This window comes from Lissotriton helveticus, chromosome 4_1 (assembly GCF_964261635.1).
Source record: "Lissotriton helveticus chromosome 4_1, aLisHel1.1, whole genome shotgun sequence".
In the NCBI taxonomy this organism is placed as follows: Eukaryota; Metazoa; Chordata; class Amphibia; order Caudata; family Salamandridae; genus Lissotriton; species Lissotriton helveticus.
Genome location: NC_136063.1, coordinates 1,434,363,853 through 1,434,391,031, shown reverse-complemented (window position 1 = coordinate 1,434,391,031; position 27,179 = coordinate 1,434,363,853). Strand labels below are relative to the sequence as shown.

General features: G+C 47.7%; 1 protein-coding gene across 3 annotated transcripts in view; it reads left to right on the top strand.

Annotated features, from left to right (window-relative positions):
- Positions 1-27,179, top strand: part of DEK (DEK proto-oncogene) — a 344,099-nt gene that overhangs the window by 215,345 nt on the left and 101,575 nt on the right. For all 3 annotated transcript variants that reach the window (XM_078687983.1, XM_078687984.1, XM_078687985.1), the window contains exons 7-8: positions 16,531-16,719; positions 26,334-26,493. In XM_078687983.1, coding sequence (XP_078544109.1) covers positions 16,531-16,719; positions 26,334-26,493 — 349 coding nt within the window. The remainder of the gene's footprint in view (positions 1-16,530; positions 16,720-26,333; positions 26,494-27,179) is intronic.

The following is a 27,179-nucleotide window of genomic DNA, read 5'->3' as shown; positions in this document are numbered from 1 at the left end:
TCAGAGGGTAGAGTTGCAGAGCAGTCTGAGGCTTACTCAAGGGAGGTGGTGTGGGCTAGTAATCTCCATTTGCAGGTGCGCGAAAATAACACTCAATAATTGACTGTCCAGTCTGTACTTTGCTTTATAAAAGTAAGAGTACATTTATTAAACACACACATCACTCAATACTATACACCAATTTACAAATATACATAAGCTGTTGGAATTACTTTGTGACATTGCATAACATCTCCACCCCTCCAGCAGGGGGGGGGGTCTAGTACCACCACTCCCATGTATGCACATCATCTTGCCCCCAATGCAATTAGTTGAACCTATCCTGGAGCGAGGGCCCTGCGCACTGGCACCATCCCAATGGCGTCCCCCTCCCATTACTTCAACAAGCATTAAACAGGGATACACCTGCCTTGGTGACACATGACCCTGACCAAGCATCTCCTACTGACCCTAAAGTATATTATTATTATTATTGGGCATTTATTAAGCGCCTGATTACGCCACTGGCGTGTCTCCGCGCTATGACAAGTGGTGTGGCTGTCCCCCCCTCCTCCCAACCAAGCTATCTACTGAAACAGGTGCGTTTTAAGTTTTTTTCTAAACTGGACTTCGCAGGGTTCCAACCGAAGTTCCAGTGGCAGATTGTTCCAGCGCTTGGGAGCAAGGTATCTGAAAGATCTGCCTCCCATGCGAGCTTTAAATATTCTTGGGACTTTTAACAGCCCGGTCTGCGAAGACCGGAGACTGCGTGCAGGCTCATAATGGGCTATAAGGCTCTGGAGCGGGAGAGGTGCTTTGCCACTCAGGATACGATGGCAAGTGGCAAGAGCCTTAAACTCCACTCTCCTCTCTATGGGGAGCCAATGAAGCGCCCGCAAGGCCAGTTTGGCGGATGACCTCCTGGGGAGTCTGAGGACCAGCCGCGCAGCTGCGTTTTGTAGAACCTGCAGGCGGCCGAGGACCCTGCCTGAGGCCCCCAGATAGAGCAGATTCCCATAATCGAGTCGGGAGGTAACCAGGGCATGCACCAGTGTCTGACGAGCAGGAGTGGGAAGCAGATCTAATACTTTCCTGAGAGCTCTCAGAACACCGAAACAGATCCCTGCCACTCGACCGACATGTGGGCCAAAGGTGAGGTCCTTATCCAACCATACGCCAAGGTTTCTGGCCGCGCGGCAGGGAGCAGGAACCTCCCCCAGACACGGTGGCCACCACGCCGACGACCACGCAGACGGCACTCCCCCCACCACGAGCACCTCGGTCTTGCTCCCGTTTAACTTTAAACAGTTGGCAGACATCCAGGCAGCAAGGTCATTCATGCAGTTCCTGAAGATGTCTGCCGCAAGTCCGGGCGCGCGCGATAGGGAGATGACCAGCTGCGTGTCGTCGGCGTAGGACACCAAGCGGAGACCATACCCCTCCACGATGGCTGCCAGGGGGGAGACATAGATGTTAAATAGAGTTGGGCTCAGGGACGAACCCTGCGGTACGCCCTGGCCCAACTCAATCTCCCTGGAGTAGTAATCACCCAATCTGACCTGGAAACACCTCTCCGTGAGGAAGGACTTAATCCAACCAAGCGCAGCTCCTGTCACCCCTCCTCCATTCAGACACTGTAGCAAGGTGGAATGTGCTACAGTGTCGAATGCTGCGCTTAAGTCTAGTAAAATCAGTGCCATCGTTTGGCCCTCGTCAACTCCCTGTCTGAGTGCTTCCACCGCCACAAGGAGAGCGGACTCCGTCGAATGACGGGGGCGGAAACCAAATTGCGAGTCGTGGAGTAGCGAAGCCATCTCCACGAACTGCATGAGCTGTATGTTGGCTGTTTTTTCCGCCACCTTTGCCATATAGGGAAGAAGGGAAATAGGACGGAGGTTATCCAGCTTTTCAAAGCTAACGTTGGCCTTTTTTTGCAGGGGAAGTACCACTGCCTGTTTCCAGGCCTTAGGCACCACTTGAGACTCAAAGGAGATATCCAGCAGCTGACGTACATAGGGCTCTAGAACTGGCAAGCTATCCTTTAACCGACTAGGAGTGGTCGGGTCTCTAGGGGAGCCAGATTTTATAGATCCACAAATGCGGAGAAGCTCCGTAGTGGAAGGAGTGACAAACCTGGTTAGCCGATGTTCCCCTTCCGTTCTTGCGGATTCCAGGGAGGCAAGGCCATTGTCTGCCCTCTAAGGGAAGGAGTTATAGATGTTGGAGACCTTGGTTGCAAAATACTCCGCAATTCGATTGCAGCCCTCCGTAGTGCAAAGTTTCTTAGGAACTGTCGCGGATTTTCCTATTGCAATGGATTTATAGATGGAAAAAAGCTCCTTGGTGGACTGCTTTGCTTCCTCAATTTTATTGCAGTAATACAATGATTTGGCCTTCCTAATTAGAGCATGATAAGCGCGTCTGCTATCCGTGTAAACAGTTTTAGCCTGCAGGGAGTATGTAATCCTCCATTGCCTTTCGGCGCGTTTACATGCAGCTTTGGCCGTTCGCAAGTTATCATTGTACCAGGGCGCCGAACGTTGCGCGCGGCCGCCTGATTTCGCCATTCCCAGTGGTGCTACTTGATTCAGAGCTTCCAAAATACGCTGGTCCAGGTTGGAATTAATTTCATCAACCCCGTCGCCCCCCAAATGACCTTTCTCGGTAAGTGCCCGATTGAATTTGGCCTGCGAGAACGCTGTCCATCTGCGCCTCAGATATTTGTCAGCGGGAGGGTCGTTGGGGCAAGGTCCCTGTGTTTCAATAGTGAACGGGACGAGGAGATGATCGGACCATGCGATGGGAATCGGGGCTTGGGCATCAACCTGACTCCAGTTAGCAAAAACTGGGTCCAGAAGATGGCCCAGCTTATGGGTAGGTTGCGACACCTTCTGTTCGAATTGTAAGCTGGCCATCGTGTGGCATAACTCACTCGCCACCCTGTCCGTAGGGGTATCGAGATGTAGATTAAGATCCCCTAGGACCAGATATTTATCCGAACGTAAGGCCGCTTCAGTGACGCCTTCCACTAATTTTTCAACAAAGGCTGTGGAGGAACCTGGAGGACGGTAAATTAACAGACCTTTCAAGGTAAAACGGCCGTTAATAGAAATAGAAAAGGCGCCAGCCTCACTGTCGTCAATCACAGTGCGATCCAGCTGGCATTGATATTCTTGCCGGGCAACAATGGCTATGCCGCCCCCTCTCCCTCGTGGCCTGTCTAGCCTTTGCAGGCAGTAACCTTCAGGGACGGCCTCAATGATCTCCGGCATGGAGTCTTGGTCGAGCCAGGTTTCCGTAAGGAAAAACAGATCCCAGTTTTTCCCAGTAAGAAGGTCGTGGATGTCGAGGGAGTGTTTCCGTAGAGAGCGTACATTTAGTAGACCACATAACAAAGTATGTTGGCCTGTGGTGAGCGCCCTATCTGTGTTGAAGAAATAATCACAGTGGCTGCAGCCCACATTAGTCCCTGCATCAATGCTGTGAGGACAAAGCCCACGCAGCTCTCTGCGGAGGAGAAGTAAGTCATCTCGACTCCAGCAGACTTGACAGGAAGAAGAGACAAGAGGTCTGGCCCTGGGCCGCAGTCGGCCGCGGACGGGCGCAGACGGGCTTAACTCAGGCGCAACTCCGGCGCGCCTTCGTCGCGCCCGCTGCGCTCGTCCGCTGCGCTGACGGCAGCACATCCGCCTTATATCCCCCCCAGCGTTCCAACAACTAGAGCGCTGCTGTTCCTACCGGAAGTGCCTGGCTCGGACCCTCCACGCCCTCTGCTCAAACGGCGCTAATCGCCGGCGTCAGACCGAGGCGGGAGGGAGGGACGAGTCCAGCACTCCGTAATCCACCTACCAGAGCTCAGCTGAGCAAAATGCGAGGGGCACACGCAACGCGCTGACAACACGCAGTGCTTCCCAGCCAGGTGAGAAGAAAATAATGTGCAGAGTTATTTTTAAAAAAGCATAAAACGCTCACGCGCTGACAACACGCAGTGCTTCCCAGCCGGGTGAGGAGAAAATAATGTGCAGAGTTATTTTTAAAAAAGCATAAAACGCTCACGCGCCTCAAAGCATGTGAGCTACACGCAGATGCGCTAAGTTATAAAAGCGGTAGGGACGCTGCCACAGTCCACTTACCACTTATACACCTCTACATCTTAAGGGCTAACAGTCTGGGGTCTTCACCTAAGCGCAGCAGCAAGACTACATGTTTACGCACACTTTAGAATGACAGTACTCAGCACATTTGGATATCATTAAAAATGCATTGCAATTACAGCCCCTAAAGGCATCACAGATGATCACAGGATTAAGTTGTAAATACCGTCAGACACCCTAGCAGGAGTGTCTAGCCACTTAAATCCACTTTGCTTGTGACATCACCTTACACCAGTACTTCACATTGAACATCAGTCCCTCTGAAAGAAATAACCATTAATAAATGCATTTCAGTGCAATTACGCCATTTCACCTCCAGGGGATGTCCTTCTCGAGACATCTCCAACTAAGCCCTTCAATCTTTGATGCACTTCTCAATGAACCCCCAGCTGTAGAACAAAAGTTCCAGCCTGGGAGATGATGCAATCTTCGCTGAGAGTTGAGGGGTTATTCTTTTTAAATCCTCAAGAAACTTAGGGTGGGGCTTAGCTTTGTGCTGGGGGAGAGACTGCGCTGCTCCAGCAGCTCCCCCCAGCACCTTTTCACACTCAAGGGTGACGCCTCTCCTCTGGGGGCCACCAAAACGCCAAAAACAATCCATTCCTCAGGCCTTGCAAGGCATCATGCGGCGCTTCAAGCTCCTGCTGCTTTCTGGGACCTCGGTGGGGGGCCCGGTCCCACCTGGACCCCCGGGTAAGGGTATGCGGCGCAGGGAGCCCACACCCGACCGCTCCGCGCTTTGGTCGGGGGCACGGTCCCACTCGGGCCCCTGGCTGCTCCTTCCTTGTTCGGGGCCCCGGTCCCACCCGGGACCCCCGCAGGCTCTCAACGTTGGAGGGCAGTCCCCGGGACCTGACCCACCCCGGGGGCCTTTCCTGGACCAGCGGCAGAGCCTCACGCGCTTCACCGCCAGGGGGCCGCAGGTCCAAGGTTGCTCACCTTCTGGGGGCCATATCTCAGCCCCTGGAGGTCCGATCTGCCCCATTTTCGCATCTTCTTGCTCCTGGCGGCGCCCCCAGCCACTGGGAGCACTCCTTCACTCTCCGGGTCTCCAAGAGGGTGCACTCTGCAGGGAGCGGTCTGCACTGGCTCCCTTCTCCAGCCTTTCGCCTGGCTCTCCTCCTGCGCCTCTCTTCTCCCTGCGCAGAGGCCCCTGCTTCTGCGCACCGGTCCTGGGCGCTTCTTCTGGTGCTGTTAGGGGCCTGGGTGACCGTCAGGGGGGTCTCTCCTTCCAACTGCCCATTGCCAGGCTCCAGCACCTTCCACCTCAGCAGACCACACCCCAGAGAGAGCTTCTCTTCCTGTGCAAGTACTTTTTAAAAGTTGAGTAGGGGGCTGGCAGGAAGTCTGTGTGTCCTATCACACAGCGACATCACTTCCCTGCCCCCTCCCTCCTTCTTGTCCAGCCTCTGGGTAGTTCAAAATGGAGTCGTCCAGTGTCTCTGGCCACATGGCCTCTGAAACCCAACTCCTTCCCCCTTCACTGCCTTCTCTCCTGGGTGCAAACTGGTGCCTGGCACCCAGCGACAGCAGTTGATGGATTGGCTTTAGCTCCACCTATCTTTTCTCCTTGGAGGGAAGATCTTGCTCTGGGAAGAAAGGTCATTAATCTAACCTGCCTTGGCCTGGCCCCGGCCAGGGACTCAGAGAAATATGTCATTTCTGGACGACCCAAAAGCAGTACAAATATGACTTTGGACTTTGCAGAATACTCATTTTCACATCTGCTACACTGGACATTCGTGCGTGTCTGGAATCTGTAGGCTTTGTGGAAGTCATTTTAGCCATGGTTCCCACATCCCCATAGGGAAATAATGAAGTGAAAACACAGTAAAACACACTTTCCCTGGCATGTTCCTTCCCAGGGTATAAAGCCTATTCCATGTCACCGCCCAATTCTGCATAAGATGGCCACGCCATTCACTCTGTTGCTGCTCCTGGACTGCGCACGCTAGGAATCTCCCCTGCGCAGCCCCTACACATGTGCACACGCATGTACACCTGTGTCTGCATGTAACCAGCCCGGTGTCCTATACTCCAGCTGCTGCGCAGTGGCCTGGTCAAGCCAGGGGGACACCAGTAAAATCTCCATGCAGTCTGCTTCCTGATGAGTTCACTGTGGGTGAGTCACAGATTATGAGGCTCCCCCACAGTAAAAGCTCAACAATTAGGTGCTCAAAAAGCGAAAAATCCGGGCGGCCCATAGTGTCAGAACCACCTTCTAACAATGTGTGTATAAGGTAATTCCAATGTCAACTTGATGTATCCTTTACCCAACCTTTCATACAGGCCTGCTGGTATATATTTTTGACAATACTTAAACTGGAAAGTTGTTATTGGGATTGTAATCGTCCCATGTATTATCCATTCAATGACCGGTCTTTCTGACATTGTCAATGGTAATCTCTCAAGTTTTTCAATGCTCAATCATATAGTCTGCTCCTTTTTGTGCCAAACTGATTTGTTTATCAGTAAGGTTAAAGATAGAGAATAATGACGTTGTGTTGATTAAACGCCATGGCACGTAGCCTGAACGCAGATTTTGCAACATCCAGCCAAGCTGTACAATAGAACGTAATTGGGACTGACCATGTTGTAACATTAGTAAGTCCTGCTCTATTATATCAATAGCAGATGATACAATGCTGTCCAGTGAATACATTCTGGAGGACAGTAGTTAACCCATTGTCCACTACAGAAAGTGATTTTTCCAAATTAATACGATCGATTTCTCGTATTTTTTCAGTAGTTTCAATTTGTTACTTTCCAAGCCTCGTTGTAAGCCGCGTATATACTGGCGTATATGAAACGTTTTTGACGCTGTTTGCGTGGTCCCAGTATGAAATCACGCAAGTCAGCACAGTCTTTAAGTAAAGTCAAGTATTGCTTAATTTCAGCCAGGGTGGATTTCTGTAGCCATTCAAGGCAGAGTTTCCCTACACTGTATGTTGTAACTATCCCTGGATGTTGTCTCTGGGAGTATCTAGGGTCTGGCCTGGTCTGTTTAAACCCCTGTATTTTGTTCAGGAATCTATCTTGCCAGTTATTTGTGTCTGTGGGCCAGATCAACCATTTTTTCCAATCAGGATTTGTTCTGTTTTGGTGTAAAATATGTGATACGTCTATCTCCACATCTGTAGTGCTATTACTATCGGGTATGGGCTTCGGAATAGACGGTTTGTTTAAGTCTTTTATCTTGGCTAGGCTAAGACAGGTTGTCTGTTGAATGGTGTCATTCAAGAATATTATTTGCTCTGGGATCATGCAGGCTCTAAATAATGCTTCTAAACCTTGGACCTGCCATTCTTTTGTACCCCAGATGGTTTTTGTTTCAATGTTTTTCCAGAATTCAAAGCCAAATGTAGTCATTTTTTCATAAAATGTTTCAGAATAAATCAATTTAGTATTTGTCAACATTTTTTTCATTTCTGCCTTATTTAACATTTTTAAATAAAACGTTTCTGGATCACTATTGTTAAACCCTGAGAAGTATTGGAATTTCTCATGTTTTTGAACTCCCTTTTGGCGGAGTTGGACAATGTTCCCATTGGTTTATATTTTAAAACATTTCTAGTTTGAGCAGATTTATGCAAATAGTGATGACCAAAATGATTATAACAATATAACTTCATAATTTGATGAACCCTGCAAATCCTATTCTGTGAATTTAGCTGACATTACTAAATCTGACATCATATTATTAATGTTTTCAAAGTCCCAATCATCAGAGAAAGTACTTGGTGTCACAAAGTCACTTAAGGAAACCTTGAACTGGTGTGGATATTTCAAGAGCTCAATCGGGCCATAAATGTCATAATCCGTTTTGTCCCATGCTACCCCACCGGGTATTGTGTTGGCTGTGATGTTCACTGATGACAGTTCTCTTTTCTCGATGTGAGATGACTTGTGAGGATTTAGGACCAAGTTGATGTTCTGACTTGCTGTGTCCATTGTACTGTATTTTCCTTCAATTTATTTTCCAAAACAAAGAACCATGATGAGCCAAAGCAGGAGGAAAAGTACACCTAACACAATCCAAAATTCAATCCATGGAGAAATCAGATAGGTTTCTTTGAGTTGATGAAAGAGTTCAGTTACTTTGTCTTTGAAAGTTTTTGTTGCTGGCGTTTCTTCATGCTCGCTTGGATCTTCAGAAGTTATCAAAATTGATGAAGTAGCCAGATGCAGTACTGTCAATTGTTGGAATTGCTTCCGGATTTTCATTTGCTTTTGGATTTTTCTTTGTTTCATTAGCATAGTCTGAGGCTACATCATTGTAGACCGGTGTTTCTTGACGAACTGTTGCAATTTGCGTTTCAAGAGGCACAAGTTCCATGGCTTTGTTGCACAGTCCTTTTTTTTATTCACTGCAGGTTTATCAAATGTGATTAGTCTTTCAGTTTGAACCTCTTGGATTGTAGCAAATTTTGGTATTCTGCTATTTCTTGGGAGTCCACTGGGCCTACTACTTATTATTGGCCACATGATTGTGGTTTTACCAGGTCGATGGATACAACTTTCTCCTTTTTACCAGCAAGGGGCGGTAGTACAACTGATCTTGTTCTGCTGACAGCTAAGACAGGTACTGCTTTTCTGTAAGAAGGCCCAAATTCCTTCTTTACCGCGATCTTCTCTCTGACCAGATCCCCAATCTTTGGAATCCAGACGGGTCTTGCTGGGACAGGTGATTTTTCTTCAGTGGCTGTTGGCTGTTGCTTTAACTTTGTTACTCAGGCTTCTTCTGGTTTCATTTAAGTCCTGTAAAACAGCCAAACGGTCTTTGATATCAAAGGATTTTTCTTCTACCACTGAAGTGTGACTATCAAGATCCTGAATGTGCATTCGAGTACCGAACAATAGTTCGTATGGAGTGAGACCTTTTTAGAGAATTTCTTGGCAGATTATTAAGACTACGTTGGACACTTGTTAAATGTTTGACCCACCCATCACCGGAACCTAATACCCTCGCCGTTATAGATTGCTTTATGTCCCGTTTTTTTCTTTCCACTACGGCATTTCCCTCAGGATGGAATGGAGAAGAGTACCGCAATGCAATGCCCATGCTGGCCATGGCCCCTTTGTAAGCCCTAGAGCTAATCGAAGGACCCTGGACAGAATATAGCATGCCAATTGCGTATATGCCGATAAAGACTTGCAAATCTATTATAACAGTTCTGGCGTCAGCCGAGCACTGGTGTCTACATTTTAAGTGAATCTGGTCTTAAATATTATGGGGACGCATTTCTCCTGCTGGATTTCTGCGTATAGAATGGCTGATGCTTTCTAATAAAGGGTTCCTGGCAATACTCCGGTCGGTTCACGACTGCGTTCTCTGTTGCAGTCCGGACAATCCGTTGCAAATTTGTAATGTTGCAAGTTCATCCCCGGCCACCAGTATTCTGATTGTAATTCTTTTAGAGATTTCACCATATCTTGGTGCCTTAGAACCTCACCCATGTGTGCGTCTGCTATCAGTAAGACTCTCCGGTTCGTGTTTGGAATTACTCTATCCCCCACTCCAGGGATTTGAGCAAAAGGAACGGAGTTTGCATCAATTATGTATGTATTACTGAGTGGATAGTTCAGAGGTAATACTGCATAGTCGCTTTTAAAGACGCGTTTACCGCCAGCATAGTTTCTCCGTCTGTGCTTTTTAGAACACTTTTTTGTGGCTACGGAAGCCGGTTAAACCGCTTCCGCTGTGGCTCTGTTAGCCAATGAATTCCCTGCAACGTGAACGCCATCACGTTGAAGACTCAGTGTATGTATCACGTGAGTCTTTTGTAGTTCTTTCTGCAAAAGAACTACCTGTTCCCAATCCTTTTTATGCTTTATTGTGGCACCTGTGTCATCTTTGTAACAGTTTTGAATCCAGGTCTGTATGTCATTATTGTAAGACTTGACACAGTAATGCGAATCGCACACTATTAGTGTGGGGAATTCGCGATCTGCATTTTCAAGCGCCATCTTCAAAGATCTTATTTCAGCTCACTGAGTTGAACAGTTTCTGAGTGATTCAGTTTTGGTAATTAATGGTCTGAATTTACCTAAGCGCCAGCGACCTTTAACAATTGCGCACGCTGCGTTGTAGGATTTTTCCTCTACATCATAGTGTTGTGCAAATCTGTCCATGTAGATTACGCATGAGTACTGTTCGAGAGGCAGAATTTCGATTGGCAGAGGATATTCTTTTTCATATTCCAGATCTTCTAGTGGTTTCATTTTCGGGTCCAAATAGTATTTCACGTCTTCTGCAGCAAGAGAATTTACCCATTGTATCCATTTTGGATCTAATGCCACAGCATTCAAATTGTGTGGACTTGTTAATGCCTCAAGGGCTGATTCTGCTGTTAAAACAGTTATTCATCTGCCTTGGACTTGGGCAATTTCTTTTGCTACAGCAGTTTGAACCGCAGTTAGAATTTTTTCAGTAGGACTGAATTTCATTTCAGCTTGTGTGTACAAGTGAGATTTGTAAGCTATTGGTACCTTTTCTCCCTCATTAGAGGTGAGGTAAGTGAATCCGAATCTTCCTGGGATGACTCTGATTCCAAGGTTGCGTATGTTTTCGCGAGTTTGCAATTTAGTTTTAGCTAACATGTCTGTTTGCAATGATCTTAAAATTTCTGTGTTTCTGAGTCCAATTTATTGGTTTGAAAACAGGTTTTATTAATTCATAGAGAGGTTTAACCCTCTCTGCATAATTTAGAATGTATGTTCTTCCGAAATTCAGGAAACCTAGTATTGATTGTAAGTTCTTCAGCGTTTTAGGTGCTTGGAGTACAGCACACTTCTCTAAGATGTCTGCTAGGCTTTTGCCTTCAGTTGATGATTCATATCCTAAAAATAGGACGGTTAGATGGGCAATTCTTGACTTTTTAAAGTTGAATTTGTAACCCTCAGCTGCGAAACCAAGTATTATGGTGTTCACTCTTTCAAGTGAGTCTCCAGGTCATCATCTGTGAGATAGATGTCATAGACATAAGATAATGCCTCATCATATATTTGTAGTAACTGTTACTCTTGCTGAGAATAATCCTGGGCTATTCTTGAATCTTGTGGGAGTCGACAGAAGTGTTTTTACGACCCCATTATTGAGAAAGCGGTCAAATACCTACTTTCAAGTGCAATGTTTTGACAAAAGAATCCATTAGAGATGTCTAATGTCGTTTTATAATTTTTGCGCACAATGTTGTTCATTAGTGCTGCACTGTGTGAGTTTTGTACTGCAAATGTTTTCCAACAGGAGTTTAGGTGTCTGTTGTCCAAAACTAGACAATATGAATCGTCTGGCTTGGAGACTGGAAACAAAGGATTGTTCATTTGTGAGGTGCATGTTTCAATCACCCCCTGGTATTCAAGTTGATCTAAGATCTCCCTGACTTGCTTTTTAGCTTTTTGTTTAACTGGGTACTGCCTTTGTGCAGTGGATTGATTTTTTTTTTTTTTTTAACTGGATTTTATGGTGAGGAGAATCCTCATCCCATCCTACATGATTTTTATACAATGCAGGAGCTTGAGCTACTGCCCATTTTCTTGCTAGTGTGTATTTTTTATGAATTGGAATATGATTTGAGAAGGCAGGCATAATCATTTCTTCTCCATGGGGGCACACCCTGACAAACTCTGGTGGCCAGTCTTTCACAGCTAACGATGTCATAGCCTTTCGAAAGGTTATCCCAAAAGAGACCCCTTACTGTCCTAGTCTTGTCCCCCTCCATACGTAATGTTATTTCTTATAATTTATGGGGTTTGGTAACTATGGTGTCTGCAGTTTCCACTTGAATGTACTCATTCGTGTCCACTGTCTCCAGAAGATTCATCAAGATCTTGCGAGCTATGGTCCCTTCTGCTGCGCTGTCTAGCATTGTCTGGGCCCACTCTCCGTTTTTCAGATGTGTCCTCAGTATCCTCTGCATGTTTTATTATTTTAATACTAGCTACCTTCTTTCTTGGAAATTGTAATTTTTTTACTTTGTTGAGCAGGTTCCTTGTCTTTGGACTTGACGTGCTCTTCCTTGTGTTCTGACCGTCCTCTTCTTTCCGATTTCTGTGAGCAAGTCTGAAAAGATCGAGAGGGACGTGTATCAATATCTTGCTATCGATCAGGTTTTCTCAATTTATCCCTATCTCGAAGGTTGTATCTTTTCTCAGAGGGCTCCCTCTGGGGAGACTTGTGTCCTCTGTCCGGAGATCTTTCTCTCCGTTGAGGAGACCTTCCTCTGGACTGGAAATGTTTTTCTCTGGGAGTGGATTGTTTATTACCATCCCAACTCTTTTTTGGAGTGTTTAGATTATTTTTCATACAAGTTTTTTCAGGATTTTCAGTTAGTTGGGGTTTTACTGGTTTCCCACCCAAACTATCTCTACCTAGTTCTTCATAGAATTTTTCTATGATTCTGGCAAGTTCAAATGGTGGTTCTGCTATATCTGTTTCTTTCAATTTCTGCAGGTATGTTATGTCGTTCATTGCCATTTGAACTAATTCTCTATATGCCTTTGTTAATTCTTTTATTTTAACTAAAAGTTCTTCACTTGACATTTCTTCAATGTCTGGATGTGGTGTGTAGCTGGCTAGAACCAGCCACGTGGCTCCTGGTCTACCTAAAGGACCGAGCCTGGTGATGTGATTTTGATGTTTTAGGGCGCCTTTAAACCAGAGCAGGTGCTCTTGGTAATTTATTGGGATTTCAACGTCCTCGAAAGGAGTGTATTCATCCGGAGGTTCCTCTATTGTATAATAGCGGAATTCCGGGGCTTCCGGGGCTAGGGGCCGCCCCCCCCTGTCCGGTCGCCCACTCGTGTTAGGAAATACAGCCCACAACTCCTACTCATTGAAAGGATATACCCCATCATGTCATTTTTCCTGGGATCCATCAGAACAACATACCACTTGCAGTCTGTTTGGGTTTCAATTTTTTCCTGCCTCATCAAACCAAACCAGACAATACTGCATGTTCCTGCTTAACTGCAGGTCCCTTCCTAAGCACGCTCTCAATCTCTTTACTAATGGAGGATTTCTCTTCCTCACAGAGACTTGGTTGCACGACCAATCCGAACCAGACCATGTCCAAACCCTCCCCCAAGGATACCACATTTTGCGCAATGACCGCAAAACAGGAAGGGGGGGGGGGTGGATTGGCAAGCCACAAAACTTGTTACGAAATAGTTAACCTTCCCACCCCTGTCCCAGACAGTGAAAGTCTACCCTTCACGATAAAATTCAGTCCCCCAAACACGTTTTCCAGAATACTTATATACCGTACCCACGGATCACGTTTGGTAAGGCTAATGCAAGACAGAGTAACTCAGTTGTGCTTTTTCACACAGAACCCTTTTCCCATAAAAACTCCAAAAGACGTCTGGAGTGGGTAAAAGATTAAAATCCGCCGTAACTTAGTAGGAAGAGATTCCTATGTACAGGTGAGTACTTTTGGATTCGAACTTTGGCTGATTTTATAGGAATATTTTCAGTTTTCAAAACTTCACACTTAAAAAAAAATTCGAATCCAAATGGGTCAAGGTTATCCAAAGGCAGGTAAGTAAATTACCGGCCTCCAGGTGAGTACTTGGTTGGTGAAGGTAAGGTTCTGGGCACAGAGTCCGGGGTCCCCCCAGGGTCAAGTAGGTACGGTTAGTACACCCTCAGCGGCACAGGGGCAGCCGGCTGCAGAGGTAGTTAGGCCCAATGTTAGTCAATGAGAGGCAGGGGGCCTTCGGTTGGTGGCTGCGGGCTAGCAGGCCACGCGGCTGTGGGAGCTGGGCTCCTGGCCACTTGCTCAGGGCAAAGGGGGAGGGGGGGTAGATGAGGAAAGAGGTCACAGCCAGCGGCTCTCAGGCGGCTGGGCACAGGGTGCTTTTGAGCCGTCAGGCGCTCAATGTCATCTAATGAGGATCTTGAAAAAGGGAAAAGGGCTGCAGGCTCGGGGACGGAGACTCTCCAGGGGCGACCAGCACTTCGAGAGGTAAGTTGGGATCTTGGAGCACAGGTAGGTACCCCAAAGGGAGGCACAGGGGGCTGGAGGGCGCCGGGTGCAGGGGGGTCTTTGGGTGTCGGAAAAGCTTACCCTCGGCTGGTCACGGTTGGGGTGGCCCCTGGTTCGGAGTCTGCAGCCTCTTTTCCTTTGCAAGATCCTCATTGGATAACATTGAGCACCCGGCGGCTCAAAAGCACCCAGCACGCCCTCCAGTATGATCTGAACATCTGAACAGCCCTCTGCCAGAGAATGGCTACTGATCTAAAGGACGCTAGGGGAATGAGTGTACGGTAACTGGTACAGGAGAAGGCTGACCATACACAGGTGTCAACTGGTGTTGCTCTGAGCTCTTAAACCTCCTGTCCATCTCATGGGTCAAAATACGAAGTGACTTGGAGGAAAATGGTTCAGATATAGTGGAAGAAAGCCTGGGGCTCTTACAGGAGGAGGGACAGTGATTGGGGCTAGTAAGACTATGGGTTAGTATGCGGCTAGAGATGGTTGAGGAGTTGGGTATGATGTAAAAAATGTCTTGGACATTGATTGGCAGGGTGCCTTAAGCAGAGTTGGTACATTTTGCAATTTCTGAATGGAACAGTTGCCGCAAAGCACGTTCCAAAAAATGCACCCTCACTTTTGGTGGTGTTCTAATCGGTGATTCTCCAGAGAGGTTTGCAGAATTAGTTTTTCCTTATTTTAGTGTCCTCTAAACTGACCTTTGCAAGGGATCTTTCAAACTGTTAGAAAAGTTTGTGTTGCCTGCCTCTGATGTAATCCAGTGCTCTGTGGTCTTATTTAAAGGGGTGTTGCATTACTAAGATTATCTGTTACAGTGCATTTGAAGCACTGGGTAGAAAGGCGAATCCAATGCGAAGGACATGGTCCGAGTCCCAGGGAGGGGGGTTTGAGGCTAATTCCAATGTACATCCAAACATTATTGATGTGAGGTTATACAGGAACATAATCACTGCCCTCTCAACAGGGAAAGCAGGGCGTCTTCACACCCTTTACACTTCTGCAATTCTTGCAGGGTTCCCATTTTCATGTTTAACACCTTCCTATGTACTGCATGGATACGTATGCATCCAGCAAAGGTGTACACCTGTAACTATTCAGCTTTAGTAGTTTACCTAAGGTCACCGTTCTTGATTTCTCCCCCACACCGCCTGGTGTTAGTGAAAAATTAACAGGCTCCTGTGGTGATCTGGCCCGGTGACTAGAGTAGGACTTGACAATAAATTAAGCATATCTTCTAATTCCTATTTAATTTAACATGTATGATCTTGGGCAAATATTTTATTTCCCAATGCCTCCTGTCATTGTATACAATCTAACCCCTTGTACAAAGCACTACAGAAAATGAATGCATATTTAAATTTTAAAGTGATTAACAATAAAGCATTACTGGCTTAACCAGGATACAAATGGTCTTCCCACTGAGACCTTGTGCCACCCCCTGTTCCATGTTAATGCTGTAAGTTGACTATCACTTAGGAGATATTGTCCCAACTGCTTTGTTGTGCTCCAAGAAATCATGCTATCTAAACGTCAGTCATGCTTGGCACTGCAAATAAAAACATGTGATAAATGAACCTCTATGGCTTTCCTGGAAAACATTCCACTAGCGGATATTTGTAAGACCGTTGCATGGAATAACCCACATGCATTCAAAAAACACTATTGTGTTGCTGTCTTAGCTAACCAACAAGCTAGAACAAGTCCAACTGTATTACGTACACTTTCAAGTATCTTTGTCGACCATTAGCTAGCCAACTCTTTTGTGGAGCACTGTTTTACATTCGATGCTAGGCATATGTATATACGGTCAACACATGATACGGATAGAATGTTACTTGTCCTGCAAGCATTTATTCTTAGCGTGTAGTGCTGTAGATTTATATGCACCCATCCTTGTCCCTGTAAAGGAATGGTTCATGTACACACTATTCCTAAACCCTCATCCTTCTCAAACTATACCTTGCATGTTCATCTTCACTATCTCTACTCCTATACCAAGCTCACCGGAAGTGCCAAAAGGAATCCTAGCAATGGCACCGATGACCATGCACAATACTGACTGGTCACCATACCTCATGACTTGAAAGACTTCTTAGAAGAAAGACAAGTTGCATACGTCCGAGCCCAACACTAGATGGCAGGAGTATGCTAAGCATATGAATCAAACTACACTACATGATACACATAGTTACTTGCACGGTAAGTAACGTATTCCTTATAATATGGATTAAAAGTCCAGATTATCTGGTGGAAAATGACTGTACAGTTATGAATCTGGTGGAGGATGCCCTTCCTGAAAAAAACAAGTCCAAGTTAGCTATGCTTTTCTCTTTAGGAATTTGCCTTAATCTGTAGAGGGTCCTCTTTCTGTTTTTCAATAACTGTTTTTTTTTTCTTACTAGCCTCTACCAAAATCTGCTAAAAAGTCGCCGCCTTCCAAAGGTAGTAGAAAGGAGCGAAGCAGCTCTGGATCTTCAAAGAAGAAGCAACCCAAAGACAAGAAATCAAACGTCATTCTTTCAGATGAGTCTAGCAGTGAGGAAGATAAAAAAGAGAACACATCAGACGAAGAAAAGGAAAGTGAGGAAGAGGTAACCATGTATTCAATATAGTTGCCTTAATGTGGAATTTCATGCTATTCCTTGATATAGTGGTGTTTTACTCTATGGCCCTCTTTTAACTCCTCAACTTATTGAGTATGTGTACTACATCCCGAGTAAATTGTCAGCTCTGTGATTTGCTTCACTTTGTTTTTTGGAAATAGTCTGCTCAGACTGGTATTCGTTCTGACATGGATGCTAGCTGGTTGAAGGCAGGTGGTTGATGTGGGATTTGGGCATTTATGTAGTCGGCCCACATTTGCCAGGGAGGTCTACTGACCACCTGCTCAATCACTGTACTTTGCTCTTGAAGTCCCCTGCATGGCTTTGTGATACTGTGCCACTTTACCCTTGAATGTTTTCCCTTTGTGAGCTTAACAGTCCTGCAAGACCATTAAAGGTGCTTCCTTTGTTTACAGTCTGACATCTGATCAGGATTCTGATGGTTAACGACTTTGCTTTTTGAATGACTACTGTCCTCGCAACCTAGTTTGTGATGACTGATGGTGGTGGCAGCCTCCTTAATGTTGAGCCCACAGGCCTTTGTAACCATTTCGCCCTGTAAGGAGACTGGCATTTAACTGTGCTGTCCATTTTGTACTTATTAGGCTGTGAGTATGCTATCCTGCACAGACCACCACCACCACCACCTCCTCATTCTGAAACTTGTCTGTTGCGGTCCGTAAAGAGGGAGGGAATAGAGCCATTGTGCTCCTATTTAGCTAAAGCAACCAATCTGATATACTACTAGCCGCAAATCCCTTAACGTGGAATTATCCCCAGGCGTGAGACTGGATCCAGATATTTTTTTTGCCACAGTATCCCTGTGCACCGGGGGGGACAGCATCACGCAACTGCGTACGGGACGTTAGCGAGGTCACAAGTCCCACCCCAGCACGCCTACGTCAGCCTTTTCCGCATGCAACCCGGATCCGGTTCGTGCTCCGGGCCTGTTCAGGCCTTTCCCTTTTGCTAGTGCGTGTTTCTGGGAACAGTGTGTGAATGCCTTTGGGCTTTAAGACGTGCTTGTCTTGTGCGTGCCAGATGTCGGCAGCGGATCCTCACCCCATCTTCGTGTGGTGTTTGGGGGACCACCACGACCCCACTGATTGTGAGGCGTGCCATCAGATGTAACAGAAGTCCCAGCGGAAGCGCCGGATGAAACTTCTCAGCTCGCATGTCCAGGTCGGCGGCGTCACCTCACGGAGAGTTTTTGAAGCCGCTGTCTCAGTCTTCGACATCGTGTCGCAGTTTGTCCCGAGGGCCGGTTGGGAGTGCGGGCTCTCCGCGGGCGGTGCAGCCCTGCATGTCGTCCCCTATCCGCAGTTTCCCATTGTGGGGGCGACTAGAGCCCAGATGGAGACATGCAGCTGCTTTGCAGGCCTTGCTGGCTTCACCTCCTTCCCCTCCTGGGACGTCAGCGGATCCCTTGCAGTGTGCGGGGCCCTCCGCGGCGGCTCCGGCGCTGACTGATTCGGATCCAGTTTCGGAGGATGTGGTGCTGTTAAGATGTGGCCCTTCGGGGGGGTCCCTCCTTTGGACCACAGTGCCTCTGTTTCGCTGCAAACGGCTGCGGGAGTCCGTGTGGTGTCGCTGGGGCTCGGGATGCATCCCCGAGCCCCTCTCTGCCCTCTGGACAGGCGGCAATCTTGTCCAAGGCAAAGGTGACGCCACTTTGGCGGCTGCTGACCCTGGCGGTGCCACAGGGGTCGGCGGAGGGCCCCTCGTCCAGTCAAGGTTTGAGGCTGGCGGGGGACTCCTTGTCCCTCCCCAGGTCCTCCCCCTTCCACGCAGGCGGCTGCGGCCTTGGTCATGTCTGTGCCTTTCCGGTGCCGCTCCTTCGCTGCTCCGGTTCAGCCCCGGTCTCCTACGCAGTGGCGGAGGCCCCCTGGCACCGGACAACTATTTATTTATTTATTTGCTTGTTAAGCGCCTGAGTCAATTCCCGAAGGGATATCTCTGCGCTGTTACTTGCATTTAGACAGTTTACTGTATGAATTAAAGCTGAAGAGGGGAGGTCAAATAAATTTTAAGGCAAAATAAAGAGGTAAGTTTTCAGTTTCTTCCTAAATGGTTCTAAATTCCTGATCTGTTTCAGTTCGGTGGGTAGAGAGTTCCAGAGGATAGGTCCTTTATAAGACAGGGCTCGACCTCCCTGTCTGGCTCTTCTTATCTTTGGGACCTGTAGCAGTAGATGGTTGCTGGAACGTAAAGTGCGTCCAGGGATGTAGGGTATAAATTTTTCTTTTAGATAACTGGGGCTAGTACCAAACAGGCATCTATGTATTATATTACAGATTTTAAATTTAATGCGCTGCTTTACTGGTAGCCAGTGAAGTTGGCGAAGTAAAGGGCGGGAAGGCGTTCTGGGAGGGGCATTGAGGGCCAGTCTAGCTGCCGTATTTTGGACAACCTGAAGTTTATCTAGCTGTTCTTCATTTGCTGATATATATAGTCCGTTGCAGTAGTCCATTCTGCTTATTATAAGAGTTTGGATGAGAGTTTTTAGGTCTCGCCTGTCGATGCGCATGCGCATCGAGCAAGCGAGACTATAGGGGCTCATCCACTCTTTATCCACACTGCAAGGAATCGTGGCGATTCCTTGCAGTGCCCGTGACTTTTAAGGTCAATGCGCATGCGCATTAAGCTTATGCGCATGCGCATTGACCTTAAAAGTCACGGGCGCGTGCATGTCCGTCTTTGTTTACCCGCTCCGCCCCCTCCCGCCGTGTCGCCTTGCCTACTCTCTTCCACAGCCTCCCCCAGCTCCGCCCCCTCACTACTTGATTGCACGGCCGCTAGGCCGTGCCTCCCCTACTCTCCTCCCCCCTCCTCCCCTGCCTGCCTGCCGCTAGCTGAGTCCTCCCTCGCTCTGGTTTTCCAAATTCCACCCACTTCACATTTCTTTCGTGGCATCGTGTTACTGTAAATCTGTATGTGTAATGGGATTAACAGGGTTACAGATATACAAAAAACACTCTCAATTCGATAAGCAACTCACAACTAGAATCTTGAAGGACTCTGCTGCAGTGCACCCTTAATTCCCGCCTCGGTTATTGCAAGGGAAGGGCGCTCTCTGCTACGGTATCTTTAGGTAGTATTAGTTTATGACAAGCTCTTGGAAGCGATGGGTGCCCATGCCCAACGAGAGGATACTCGTGCTCCTTCGAAAGGACTGATACTCAGAGTCTTTCACTTCTGCCTATGAAGTAGCCTGTTCTCGGATCTCCAAGTCTAAAGCACTAAAAACTCACTAGACATTGGCTGTAAATAAAATACTCCAGAGGAATCGTCAATAAGCACCTGCAACTTCTGTTCCTCCTCCAGGTGCCGCTTTGAAAAAGTTAAGTGCCCTGTATGAAAATCAAAACTTCCTCGCTAGCAACTCTCGGCTCTCGCGACACCCCTGAATGTAATAGAAATCAAGGAAGGACAAGAAACACGCCTAATCCCATTTCCAGATATGAAGAGCGTTCTCGGCAATTTAAGTGTGTTGTACTTATTGTTTACATTTAGCGGCAGCAAATTGACGAAGATCGTTAATCCCTAATTGCGTGTGTTCTCTACGATTGAAACAAAATGTATAGAAGAAATTAAAAAAACCTTCTAATTTTGGAGTGGTTTGAAACATTTTTTACTGCATGTATTCGTCATATTTGAGTAAAAAACAAAATACGTTTGTTTTTGATCGGAGAACTGGATTAATTTTCAGACGTTTAAAAAATCCGTTGCCACAAATGTATTTCTTCAAATGGTTTAGGGAGTTTGTTAAAAATTTCAAGATGGCTGATTCATTCTACACATACACCATTCACCTTTATCCTGACTCTTCAAATTACAAAAGTAAAGCCTTTTTGGAAATTCACAGACTGGCAGAGTCCAAACTTTGCACTGAGTGGCGCACTCTTAAGCAGATTTATTTATTTTGCTATCTTGTGTTTAACACTTATTCACTTGAAGAAACATCTTGTTTCTATGTGAAGTCGATATTCATGTAAATTAGTTTTCCTGCTTTTTCATGATAATTTTGATGCATCTAGTCAGGCATGCACTCTTGAGTGTTCAAATAGGCAGATTGATATAAGAAGATACTCCCATCGTTTTTCCTGCTGTTTGAAATGTCAAGTCATCCACTCCTGCCCACCTAGGATAATAGTGAGACATGCCATGTCGATTGTGTTGATTAGATCATTTTGGCTTACTGCATTAAAGAAGTCCGTTTTCTCTTTTTCTGCAGTAAGATTCAAAGGAAGTGTTTTGAAACCTTAGAATCTTTTGAAGTCTTGCAAAGATCTGTTTGTTTCCATGGTAATATCGGAGAAAGCTGCTTTACTTTCATTAAAAATCATTTTTTTCAAAGAGGTGAGAGATGTTTTGAAGGATTTTATCTCAAACTGCATTCCATCGCCCTAATAGCACATTTGCTGGTCTATATTTTTGCTGACCTTGATCCAGACAACGTTGTTTGTCATGATAGTTTACTTCACATTAATCTGGTATATTCCTATGAGTGGAAGAAATCTTAGACTCTATTAAATTGGGACTGCGGTCTTTGAAGTTTCTGACACAAAGCAGTTTAGTTTGACCCCACGATGATATTTTGGTGCATAGTGGATAGAAAGGTATTTGGAACTGGACAAACCAGGACCCTGATATAGGTTTTGAGCTCTTAGCTATTTGGAGACCAAATATTGCCCCCTTTTCATAAGTGGGCGCAGACCAGAACTATTTAGAGTGGTTATTGAGTATAAAGCAGGACAGTTGTGAAATGGCCACATCCACTTTAATCCACCCTCACTCACCCTCACCCTCAACACCTCACTCGCCCTCACCCTCACTCCCCCTCACTCGCCCTCACCCTCACTCACCCTCAACACCTCAACCTCACCCTCACTCACCCTCAACCCCTCACCCTCCCTCACTCACCCTCACTCACACTCAACCCCTCACTCACCCTCACCCTCACTCACCCTCACTCACCCTCACTCACCCTCACTCGCCCTCACCCTCACTCACCCTCACTCACCCTCACTCACCCTCACTCACCCTCACTCACCCTCACTCACCCTCACTCACCCTCACTCACCCTCACTCACCCTCAACCCCTCACTCACCCTCACTCTCACTCATCCTCACTCACCCTCAACCCCTCACCCTCACTCACCCTCAACCCCTCACCCTAACTCACCCTCACCCTCACTCACCCTAACTCACCCTCACCCTCACTCACCCTCAACCCCTCACTCACCCTCTCACCCTCAACCCCTCAACATCAACCCCTCACCCTCACTCACCCTCACCCACCCTCACTCACCCTCACTCACCCTCACCCACCCTCACCCTCACTCACCCACCCTCACCCTCACTCACTCTCACCCTCACTCACCCACCCTCACCCTCACTCACTCTCACCCTCACTCTCACTCACCCTCACTCACTCACCCTCGCTCACTCACCCTCGCTCTCACTCACCCTCAACCCCTCACCCTCACTCACCCTCAACCCCTCACTCACCCTCACTCACCCTCACCCACCCTCACCCTCACTCACCCTCACTCACCCTCAACCCCTCACCCTCACACAGTGCAATAGGTCTCGGAGCATTTGAGTTAGAGCTTTTAGAAATGTTTATGGCTTTTTTTTTAAATTCTTTAGCATTGGCTACAGGAAACAAAAATGCTAAAGATTTACACAAAAACCCATAAACAATTCTAAAAGCACTAACTCTAATGCTGCGAGACCTATTGCATTTCCAATGCTTGTTCTATGACTAACTGGAAGAAATGGGAAGGCGCGTCTCAAAAGCCCCACCACATGGAGGCAAGCACCTGCCACTTGCGTGGTGTGCTCCTTAAGCAGGAGCGCCTGGTCTAGTTTGACGCCAAGGTTTTTTGCTATTGGTTTGGGTGTGGGAACGGGGCCTAGCCTCAGATTGTTGACTCGACGGCGCCAGGCCGACGCCCGATCGCTGACTCTTCTTCGAACACCTCTTCTCCAAAGGTTCGGCGCTTGCTGGTTTCATCCTCACCGGAGACAGGCCGCCGCGTCGTGGCTTTTTCCCTGACTTCTAAGGACTGCTCCTTGCAGTCTCCACAGCCACCGTCTTCGCCGGAGGAGCTGCAGATCCCCCACTCTCCTTCCTTTCCGGACCTGGCCCTTCCTTCCTCCGGTTGTCTTGGGGGGTGGCCACCTTAGCTTGCAGCCGTCTCCTACTGAGGAGCTGCTTTCCCCTCCGCTGGGCCCTACGGAGGCGGGTACAGCCTTCGCTCGTGCTGTTTGCACGGCTGAGGTAATTTTGCACAAGGGTGATCCAGCTGCCCATTTCCCCGCGGATCATCTTCTGGAGGTTCTCCAGGAGGGCTCTGGTGATAGGGAGCTGCTGCTTCCCTTCAAGGGTTCGCTCCATTCTGCTCTTTGGGTCTTGGCGCTGTGTGATCCGGTGTCTTTCCCTCTACAAGAGGCTCCCTTTTGCAGAATGCATTTCCCTCTCTGCCGCCGCTGTTGTCTTCCCCCGTCACAGGAGGCCACCTGGGGGCGCAATATGTACGCCTCAGCCAGTGCGGCTCTGTGGGCCCTTAACACGCTGTGTTTTGGCTAGGGCCACTTCTTGCTTGCAGGACTTGGAGTCCCTTATGTCTGCTGCTTCTCAGGAGGGTACCTGTGTTGATTTGAGGCACCATTTGTTGGATGGCCGTGAGCTGGCGTTGTTTATTCATCGCTCCGCTCTGGACATCTCTGAGGTGCTAGGTCGTGCCATGGCTTCTTCAGTTGCCCTTCGTCGCCACGCCTGGCTTCGGGGCAGTGTTGACTCTTCTTCCTCCGCTGCCACTACTCCTCCTCCTCCGCTGCCACTACTCCTCCTCCTCCGCTGCCACTACTCCTCCTCCTCCGCTGCCACTACTCCTCCTCCTCCGCTGCCACTACTCCTCCTCCTCCGCTGCCACTACTCCTCCTCCTCCGCTGCCACTACTCCTCCTCCTCCGCTGCCACTCCTCCTCCTCCTCCTCCTCCTCCTCCTCCGCTGCCACTCCTCCTCCTCCTCCTCCGCTGCCACTCCTCCTCCTCCTCCTCCGCTGCCGCTCCTCCTCCTCCTCCTCCGCTGCCGCTCCTCCTCCTCCTCCTCCGCTGCCACTCCTCCTCCTCCGCTGCCACTCCTCCTCCTCCGCTGCCACTCCTCCTCCTCCGCTGCCACTCCTCCTCCTCCGCTGCCACTCCTCCTCCTCCGCTGCCACTCCTCCTCCTCCTCCGCTGCCACTCCTCCTCCTCCTCCGCTGCCACTCCTCCTCCTCCTCCGCCGCCACTCCTCCTCCTCCTCCGCCGCCACTCCTCCTCGAGTCCTTGTTCAGACTGTGGTTCTGTTGGCTACTGGCCGACCCTTCTTGACTGTTTTTGCTTTGGGTTTTTTACACCATGCTGTGTTTTTCCTCTTTGGCTGCTTGACAACCTTCTGCAGGGTTTTTCCGTAGGTCTTTTCTGTTGTCCTGTGCTGCTGAAGTTTTTTCCTAAGAGGCTCCCATGTCTTGGGACGTGACATGCCGTGTGTGGGTTGTGTAGCTGTTATATAGCCCTGTCATGTGCTGGGGAGCTATGGTCGCCTTCGGGCCTCTGCTGTCCATGGTATTACGGTATGTTGCAGATGCAATCTTCTTGCTAATGGCTTGAGTTGTGCCCCAGGGTGTCCTTCTCTGGGGTCGCTGCGCTGTTTGCCTGATCTGGCCTGCTGTCTGGCGCCATGGCTCTATCCGGTTCCACTTCCTTTGGGCCGTGTGGGCAAACTCCTCCCTGGGGCGTGTCTGGACCCTTCTTCGCCTTCCTGCTCTGTCTTCGGCTGGCGTCTGGCTTGCCCGGAGTGCATTGTTCCATGGTGTCCTCGGTGTCTGGCTGTGCTTGCCGGTGCCGACCTGCTGTTTTTTGGCGCCATTGTGCCTTCTTGGGGCTTTAGTGGGACAGTCATCCTTGCCTTGTCTGCTTCTTCCAGTGGGCCCTGCACTCTGTTCTACCTCTCCTCCCTGTGGGATGAGATGGTCCCTGAGTGCTTGTCCCTCTTTCAGGTGCAATCTGTCCCTGCGAAGCGTTGGACGGTTCTTCCTGGGTGACCTTGAGCTACCCTTTCGGCTTCCGCCTGCTTATTGCTGATGGTGCCGTTCTGTCTGGTCTTTACCTTCTGGCTGTGATAGGCTAGGCTGCCCTCTTCACTGGGTGTGTTCCCGGTGCAGGGGGGGGCTTGCCTTTGCTCTGCCTCTTTTCCTTGGAGTCTCTAGGTTGCCCTTCTTCTTCGGTGCTCCTCTTCCTTGCCTTGGTCATGGTCGCTGGTTTTGTTGCTTTGTATGGGCGTGGGGTGCTTTGGACTCCTTTTGCCTTGCTTGGTTTCCTCTGCTGAGTGAGGATGGGCTACCTCTTCTCTTGTTTTTCCTGCATCCCCTTTGGGGTTGGTGGTCTTCGGCTTGTGGGGGTTCTCCTTGCCTGGGGGGGGGACGGGGCTCCTTGTCCTGTCTTTGGGGCTCGTCCCCTGTGGGACCCTCTTGTTATAACCAGGCTGGTGGGGGTCCTCTCGCAGACCCTCCTTCCCCTTGGGTATGGATAGGGTATCTATTCTACGTTAAGAAATCTGCGACTAGTCTCCATCAGATGTATGAGTTGCTTACCTTCGGTAACAATGTATGTGGTAGACGATTCTAGCTGCAGATTCATTCACGGCCCACCCTTCCTCCCCGTTCAGCGAGGACCTTTTGGCTTGGTCTTCTGCATTCGCCTCCCTGCGGGTGGCTATGTCTTCAGGGCGTGCATTCTACCGCTCTTTTCTGACAGGATGTTCGTCTTGTTTTTGTTCCTTCCTCCCCTCTTGGCACTTTGGAGGATAGGTTTGTAGGTACTTCTGTACCTTTGTGCTCTAGTTGCCCCAGGTTGGGGCCTCCCCCACCCCTCCCTTCTCTTTCCCCTTTCATTGCTAGGGATTCTAGCCCCTCTGCTATCCTCTAGGTTGGAGTATTTTGGCCGGGCCTCTGCCCTTGTTCCTTATGGGGGTTGTCACATTCTATGTTGGGGCTGTCTTGGAGTCTTGTTGTGCCTTGTTTGTCCTGGACTGGTTCCCCCTTCATTGGTATTGGTTGGGGTTGTGGTCCTGTTATGTTATCATGACACTTTTCATATGTTCTTTGACTCCAGGGGGCTATCTTAGTACTAACAGGGTTGCTTTTCAGGGCTGTGCTGTTCTTTATTCTTTTCCCTGCCTTGGGTAATGCTGTGTTTGGCACTGCTCCTTATGGTGTTCCTCACCATTCCCTTTTCTGCTTTTTCGCACACTGTTCCTATAATCTCAGTTTTGTCTAATGGCTCTGCGTTTTGGCGCGGAAAAGTTCTCAGAGTAACCAGGCAGTTCAGAAAAAAGTGGGGGCATACCAATGCAAAACAGATGGCACTTTCTCACAGCATGGTAGTGGAAACCAGGTTTTCCTTGAAATATTTCTGAAAAATATTTGGATGTTCTAATTTTCAGAAATGTACTTTTTAATTAGGACTGTTTCAACTTTAAGCTGCCTTTAAATTCTTTAAGCTTGTTTTGAGCAATAGTTTATCTTTTTATGCATTTATTTTTCTTTTACTAGCCCCCTAAGAAGAAAGCAAAGAAGGAGAAAGAAAAAGAGAAACCAAAACGCAAAAGAGCTCCCAAAACTACTCCAAAAGGCAGTAAAAATGTCAAGTCTGCTCATGTTAAGAAAGCAGATAGCAGCACAACTAAAAAGAATCAGTCCAACTCAAAGAAAGGTAACTTTTGTAAATGTTTTTTAATTGTATTTGCAAGGCCTCTGAGGTTTTATAAAGATAAAAGAAATCTGGTATCTTAATGCTCGTTTTTTGGGGGGATTTTGGTATACAGATTACTGACTCTTCCATAGTTAGAGGCTAGACAGTATTTCTCCTTCAGAGACCTTATTTCTTAGTCTTAAGTACATATTTGCCTGGTCTGTGCAAGGGATCCTGAAACATTTTTTTGTAATCAAAAATATGAATGTATAGAGCGATTTAAATTTTTTTAAAGTATTTTTCTTCAAGAAAGCATTTTAAAGCAACCTATAAGACTATCTTGATCAGTCTTCACCTGTAATACAATCTTTTTTTACTAGAAATAAGTGACTAGAAAACTTGCCCAAACAATTTCTTTCTTCAGATAATTTGTTAATGTAGCCTAGTAGGCCGAAGCCTGAAAGACTTGAAGAGTATGCCACCAGTATCCTATAGCCTATTTATACATTGTACATATTTTTGTTTCTGGCCTCATGCGAACAGAATCCTGGAGCACGGAGTTTGACTGTTTTAATGTTTCTTCCGAACCCCCCCTCTCCCCCTGTCTTCAGCGACGGTCTGCAAATTTTTCCATATTCTAACAGAATAAAAATGTACATTCATTTTTTTTAGACTTTCGGGGGAATCTTCTTCTAGCAGATCTCATC